The sequence below is a fragment of the Lepisma saccharinum genome, chromosome 10 (genome assembly GCF_977018435.1).
Source record: "Lepisma saccharinum chromosome 10, izLepSacc3.1, whole genome shotgun sequence".
In the NCBI taxonomy this organism is placed as follows: Eukaryota; Metazoa; Arthropoda; class Insecta; order Zygentoma; family Lepismatidae; genus Lepisma; species Lepisma saccharinum.
This window is the reverse complement of record NC_139238.1, coordinates 19,235,369-19,243,081: the sequence shown is the minus strand read 5'-3', so window position 1 is coordinate 19,243,081 and position 7,713 is coordinate 19,235,369. Positions and strand designations below refer to the sequence as shown.

The following is a 7,713-nucleotide window of genomic DNA, read 5'->3' as shown; positions in this document are numbered from 1 at the left end:
AAGAATATGTCCTGCTAATTGTGAATAATAAAATTCTGGAGCGCGGAAATTAGTATTTACGACTGTACAGCCGTTTGAAGTTGAGATGTAGCCGTTTGAAGTTGGGAGGTAGTTGCTGTGTTGAAATTTCCCACCACCGATTCCGGGCTCCGCCCCTGGGGTAATTAACCTACCTCCTCCTACTGCTACCGCAGTCCCGCCTTTCTATATAGAGTCCCTTTTGAAGGTATGTTAGAAACTGGCCGGAGCCACCTGCCCCTAATACTATTTTTCGCACCGACACATTTAGGTACCAAAGAAATAAGGCTAAAATTAAACCTCAAAAGGTAACTTGCCTCTTTATCTCAAGTGCAGGCTGAATTGCGGGCCGAAGTTAATTTGAAAGTCCAAAACAGATGTCAAAAGTCCTTGTTGTCCTTTTCCACAGAATACTACCCTCCCCTGTCCGTACCATCATAGAAGTAAGAAGTTGCAAATTATCCCATCCCACAAGTCATTTCTGGCCCGCAGTTGCGAAGAGAAATGTGCACGATGTTCCACAAGATAACGTATTTACACACGCTGAGGATACCGTTCAACAATATGTTGAATGATATTCCTCATCGCGTCTCGTCGCTGTTTTCCATGTCTGCCAAACCACATAAACTCATCCAGATTCTCCTCCGAAAAATGTTACAAATTATCCCATTGCACAAGCCAATCATAAGAAGAAAAAGAAAATGTTTAGATGTGCGCCTGTGACATGAATCCAATGTGGAAGCCCTGAAAAGCCGTATAGACGCAACGTACGTAACGAACTTTAATATTAAAAAAACGTAAGTTTCGTAGAGGTAGATGTAAAAAAAAATACCTTCCGCGCTATTTAGAAACACCCTTTGTTACAAGAAACTTATTTATTTGACGAGAACATTTGAGATGTTCGCGAAATCCAGGGTGTAAGATTTCGGCACAGAGCCCTGTTTGCGTTGAGGCCAGTTGTTGAGAACAGTCTAAAGTCTATTTTATTCACAGGAAGGCTAATTGGGGTGGACCCTACAGTTTAAATTGCTTCCACGGAGTATCGAGAAGAGTTAGTAGGCTAGTAGAAGTATAGATGATGCGTTTACTTGGTTAACGTCCAAGATATGAAGAGAGCTGCCTCCACGAACGTGGGTGAGAATAAACAGCGGGCGAATTGTTTTCGTCCAATCACGCTCAACCTTCAACCAATGGGCGCAGCCGTCATTCTCCTTGCCTGCTCCACGTGGAGTCTCAGTCACATGACTGTACTTTGCCACTTCAATGCGGAGACCGCGGTAAGGCGGAGGGACAAGGTGGCGTAGAGTAGATGTGTGGCAACACTGTGAGTTGAATGTGATTGTTGCAGCTGGTGGGCGCGCTACGTGGATTTCAAAGCCAGCCGCTCGTTAACGTAGCTAGCGCGTCGACTATAACATGGCGCTCGCGCGTCGTAATACAGGTGAAGTTTAAGCAATGTAATGGACATTATGCTCTGTTTTATGCGTAATGCCATACGTTTAATGGAAGATACTATAAGATGGAATCTTAAAGTACCCTGTAATGAAACAGCGTCTTTCTTGTGGCAAACAAGCACACCAAATTTCATAAATAATAATGATACCTTTGCGAACACCTAAAAAATTTCCTTTTTATGAAAATCTTTCTGTCTTCTTTACCCAAGATTTTGCGTGAAATTTCTCCCCATCATCAAACAACACTGACAGGTCACGAATGTCGACACTATTTCATTACTATGACATCTGAGGTTAATTATGAATATTCAGTTATGTCATGTAAAGCCTTTCCCCTGTGTTATTGTGCAAGATAGCCAGAATATGTGGCCACGGGAATGCGCTTGTTCCAAAGAGGAGGGAAACGAGGCATTATCAAAATTAGCGAGTTGGAAACCGCGAACAGCTGCATGGATTAAGCAACATTGCGTTCCCATACGTCACGCTTAATATTATCAATCTGCGTATACATATAATTAAACTGTAAGATCGATAATAATGTGATATATGTCGCTGTAAATCAAACACCATGAAACGAGATGTGTCGTCCGGAAGGGGGGGTTGGGGGCGCTCCCGGCGGGAGGCGGGCTATTATTCGCCAGTCGATGACAATTTCAGAGTAGCAACTGTGCTCGGCGTGGTTTGTTTGCACCGTAAATCACTGGTCCGCCTGCATCCCCTTGGCGCCATTTACCTGATAACGTCACACTGGTGTCCTGAAAGCCGACACGCAGGCCAGCTATTGAAAACCGCTTTTGGTTCTGACGTGAGTGAAGTGTGGTTGTGGAGGGTGTATTCTGCGAAAGGACGGAAGCAGAAGGTCGAAGTGAAACGAACGTGAATTGAGAAATTCTTAGTCCGCTCAAATGTAGGGATAGTACCTAGACCGAGACGAGTCTGACGACAAGGCGGGAATCTGTAAACAAGTCCTCTGCCCAAGTAGTTACTCGAGAGGGTGTTACTACGTGAGTGATTTCTCTCTCTCTCTCTCTCTCTCTCTCTCTCTCTCTCTCTCTCTCTCTCTCTCTCTCTTCCTATACAGTTTCTAGAATCCCCCCACTTCAATGGACATTCCTTAAGAACAACAACGATAATAAATACAAATGTTTAAGAGTGGGCTGGAGGTTGGCATGAAAAGAGTTTTCCTGCCCCGGCGCGATACAGAGACACCTAGACTTGACGAGCTGTATCTTTACGGGTGGCCTTGGCTACTCCGCGCAGAATGCGAGTGAGATACGTTTATGTACTTGCCACCTACTTGCCCTTTGGGTGGTCGACAGCAAGGACAGAACGCAAGGATAATGACGCGCAGCCGGTAGCTCCTCCCCCTTGCTACTGCGCAGCCGGGCTTGGGCAGGGTTCACCCGCAAAGATACAGCTCGTCAACTATAGCGACATATCAGGGAACTAGGAATTCTTCTCGGTTGTGTCCTCTCCCCCCATGGTGGAAAGACTTTCACCATGCCTCCCCCTGCCTTCACCACCCCCTCCCCTTCGTGACCGCTGCGAAAGGGTACCACCTGTTTCATTTCATTCTGGTTCCGGCTTCTTTCAAGATTTCTCCAATGGCAAAATATTCAATTCACTGCTGGATGGCACTTGCGACCTTCGCCAAACTCCACCGCCCTCTTAAGTCGCAGTCGCTCAGCTCAACCTCCATGGCGAATTGGTTAGCACGACGCACTATATGTCAGGGGTCCGGGATTCTAGTTCGATTCGGACATGGATGTTCGTGTTTGTCCCAATGAGAATACAAAAACAAACAAAATTGACATATGTAAAAATTGAGAAAATGTGAATAACGGGCGATACTACCGCATAGGGGTATTCCTTAAAAAAAAATAGTCGTTAAGGTGTCTGACTACCATGCGAGAGACCCAGGTCCGATCCTCGCTGGGGGAGAACCGGGATTTTTCCCAACTGTTGAAGCGGCTCCGGCGCCCACCCAGCCTAGTATAAAGTGGCTACTTGGAGGAAACTCTGGGGGGTAAAGGCGGCCAGGGGCGTGGTGCTGATCACATCACCCCTACCTTCGACCGTGATCAAGAAAGTGTGGGGCCCTAACTCCACACCCCCATACGCCTTCATGGCGTGCCGCAAAGCATAGGAGAGCACTTTATTTTGTAATAAATATACGAAGACTTGTATTATGTACCAGTAACGTAAGAAGACATGTTAGTCTTCACAAGATATTTTATTATAATTAATGATCGATTTGTGTAATTTGGTTGCAAGAAAATTTTCAGCAGAAAGTAACTGTAAAAGTTACTTACAGCTCGTTGGAAATCACAACCGACAAAAAAAAATAATAACATTTCGACAATCGTAAACGTTTCACTGCCAATCTAGATGTATTATCCATTTTTCCTTGAATTATCTCAACCAAAGAAGTTTCATTTAAAAATGTGACACGATTGTTGTTTTTCTCATAGCAATTATTTTATATATACAGATTTCTATTTAAAATGAATATTACAGGTTTATAAAAAATATATCTATAAAATGACAATAGATGGTTCTGTGTGCATGAGATTAAATTTTGTAATAAAAAAGGCGCAAAAGTTTTATTCAAATAAGTTATAAAAATATTTTTGTCATTGATTTGAATTCGTATTATAATCTTTATGAATTTTGATAAAATATTGTGAAATCTTAAGTGCATATTTGGAAGGTCATACTAAAATAATTATACATTTTGAATTCAAGCATATGGTGACGTGTTATAAGCACTGGCGGCCAATAAGGGGAATGCAGCCCCCAAACAAATTATATAACGAAAGTATAAATATGTATTTAATTTTTGCACTGATGGCAACAAAATTAATGGCAGGACTGAAGCCCACCCCTACATCAGCCGCCAGCTGTCTCGGGTTCGAATCCAAGCCTTAGTATGGGTGATCTTTGTGAGTGTACCTTCATTAATTTCATCATCTCACCACTCATCCTCATCTTCGCGATTAGCTAAAAGTTGTAGAAGTACTAATTAAAATAAACCAAATCAATCAATCCCCTGCAATTTTATGTTTCTGATTGAGGTAGTTCTTCATTGGTGTCTCACAATTGTAATCTTACAATTACATTAGTAAACCAAGTCAATAAACTTTTCATTTTCCGTCATAGAAACAACGTACGAAGTCAAGAGCACATGCTAATTCAGCTGAAAGAAACAAAATTATTTGGTTTCATTCAGTGTAACACAGTCCCAGAGTACAACAGCCCACGCTTATTGCTCTGTTTGCTTTGCCGTTTTCGGCCCGTGTACGCAGTGTAAAAGTCCTGTCGTGACCAGGGATGTGCGTCTACGTGTAAACAACGATAGTCTACATTCTACACGTAGATTATTTTATACACGTAGATTACGTAATCTATGTAAACAACAAGGCGGAAGGTGAAAACTTAGCTAAGGGCGCTGTGGAAGTAAAACAAAAGTATACTGCGTATCAGTTGCTATACCTGCCGCAAAATTAGTTTGGTATTGAGAGCTGAAGGAACACACGTCACGGTGTTGCCATATCATGCGGTACAGTACGCACTGCAGCCGTCTGACGCCGTGTCGAGGAAAACGTTATGAAAAGGAACAACAATGATGAAATGTGTTATTGTTTTTCGAGGAAAATTGAATAACAATAATGACAACAATGATGAATGTGTTATTGTTTTTTCTATTCATTTCCATCTCCCTTACAACATCAACGAATTAACTTAACGAGCATTGTTTACAGGTTACCTTTTCAATCCATTCTGTATATACACTTTCAATAATCATTTCTTTCCGAAGTCGCCGTTAAAGTCTGCCCGTCTTTCAATTATACCGCAACTGAAGTGCACAAAGTCCAGTTGGTGGGGCGTCTGACTTTCACGCGTGGGACCCGCGGTGGTTTGTGGAACTTTTTCAAATATCCCGAGCGGCTCCGGGGTCGACTCAGCCCAAGTGAGTACCTGGGACAAACCTGTGGTAAAGGCGGTTGGTTAACCACATCACCGCATCACCTCCATAATATGGCCTAGGTCGAGGTCGAGAATGTGTGGAGCTCTACCTCCACATCTCCATCCATTATTTTTTTTTTTGTATGAGAATCCCAGATATTTTATGACTGTCCTTAAAGATGTTTCCCCACTTTGAAAAAATGCCGAATCTTTCAACGAAACGCGCAATTTCCCCACAGTGGGATGATCTTTCCTCCTATAATAAGAGTAAATATGGCGAGAATAGCATCTTGCTGAAAAGTATCTAAATTTGTCACGCATTTACTGATATTCCTATTCTTTCCTGGGGTTTCCAATTTTGAAGCCTCGCATTTATTTATTTCTACCACATTATATTTTTCTTTCCCTATGGTAACAATAGTGTTCTTAGACACGCCGAAAGCAGCAGCAGTCCTGTCCAGAACTTTGTTTACAGAAATGATTCGACCCCCCATTGTTTTTCTCTTGCTCAAATTATTTGCGCTCAGAACAAACCATCTCCCGCGTTTGTCCTTTGAGAAGAATTCCTTTTTCTTTTAGTGCATGGCCTTTTTTGTACATTGTCATCTCGAGTATTGCCTCCCGTGCTTGACATTCTTCACACAAGCACACGACACACTCAAGCAGAACACAGAAAATTATGTACAAAAAATAACACACTAAAACAACACGCTATATACAACAAAGAATACTCTAAATTCAATAAACACTAAACAAACGGACTGGTTAAAATATCACAGTAACGCAACGCAACAAACAAACAACACGTCCTCTCCCAACAACATGAAGAATCGCCCGATAAGCGGCAACACCGAGAAAAACGTTTTCTGTTGCTAGGTAACCAGGGCCTGGGTGAAGCACTGGGAAGATTTTGATTGGCTGGCATGCCAGCAACCCACCCTCCCGCAGTGACGTAGACCCGATTTCAACACGTGGTTCTCAAGTGTCAATACCAAACTAATTTTGCGGCAGGTATAATGTGTGAGAGAAACCTTTCATACTCTTCCTTCCAATTTCGAACAATTTCTCACCTAGTAAAGAAGCCAACATAGGAAATATTTTAGTGTTTTGTGGGAAAATGACTACTTTTGCCTCACGACTGCCATCTGTTGTTTACTTTTAGCATACGATTTATTTTCTTTCCAGAAGAGAAAAATTTTGTTGTAAATAGGATTCTTGTCAGTTCGTCAGGAACAAATATTGTTGAAAATATCACTTTCCTTTCATGAAAGTCTTCAAAATTATTTTAATGTACTTTAGAAAGTCTACGTAGTCTATGTACAAGGGTTGGAACTTAAATAGTGGCAACACTGCTGTGGAGACACTATGCAATGGAATGTAGTAGTGGCGCTGATAGCACACGTTGTTGACATACCTACCTTACCTCCGAGCAAATGGACTCGCCCGTCCCACGTCACAGGCAGGCGCACAAGCGAGGGAAACACAGTCACTTGTGAGCGAGCGGTCTAACGTGAAGGTCACTATGTTTTCCAAACAGGAACAACGGAGTTGGATCAAGATTGAATGTGCCAGAGGTCGTACAGCACGACAGTGTCATCAAGGGCTTCAAGAGGCGTGCGGGGAATCGGCTTTGCCGTACAGAACAGTGGCACGGTGGATAAACGCCTTCAACGAAGGTCGGCAAACTGTGGCAGACATGCATCGGGCAGGCCGTCCTAGCGTCTCTGAAGAAGAAGTGCCAGCTGTTGCCGCGTTAGTGGACAGTGATAGAAGCATGACGATTCGTGAGCTCGCCCACGAAACCGGATTAGCGCATACGACTGTGCTTCGCATCCTGAAAGAACGTCTGGGCATGCGCAAAATTGCATCACGATGGGTTCCGCATGAGTTGACGGAAATTCAGAAATGGATGCGTTACGACGCTGCTCAGACGCACTTGGAGCGCTATGAGCGCGAAGGTGAGGCTTTCTTACGCCGTATCGTAACACTGGATGAGACAGATCTTACGAGCCAACACGGAAACGCCAATCCAACGAATGGCGTCATTATGGGTCGCCGCGAAAGTCGAAAGTGAGTCAGAGCCCCAGTGTGGTGAAAGTTATGGTGATTCTCGTGTACGACTGTGATGGTGTTATCCTAACGCATTACGTTCCTCCACGGCAGACTGTAAATGCCCAGTATTACTGTTAATTTTTGGAGCATCAACTGCGACCAGCTTTGCGAAACAAGCGGCGACACTTTCTGTGCAACCCCTCCATCATTTTGCACGACAATG

At 43.3% G+C, this 7,713-nt stretch overlaps 1 protein-coding gene across 1 annotated transcript; it reads left to right on the top strand.

The window, feature by feature from the left end:
- The first annotated feature begins 6,960 nt into the window (after positions 1-6,960).
- On the top strand, positions 6,961-7,512 carry LOC145994485 (histone-lysine N-methyltransferase SETMAR-like). The gene has a single exon (XM_083130622.1). It carries the CDS (start codon positions 6,961-6,963, stop codon positions 7,510-7,512), a length of 552 nt encoding a protein of 183 aa, XP_082986748.1.
- Positions 7,513-7,713: the final 201 nt, after the last annotated feature.

Excerpts from the sequence above, each read along its gene's own strand:
- LOC145994485 (XM_083130622.1), top strand. The coding sequence starts at position 6,961 with ATGTTTTCCAAACAGGAACAACGGAGTTGGATCAAGATTGAATGTGCC.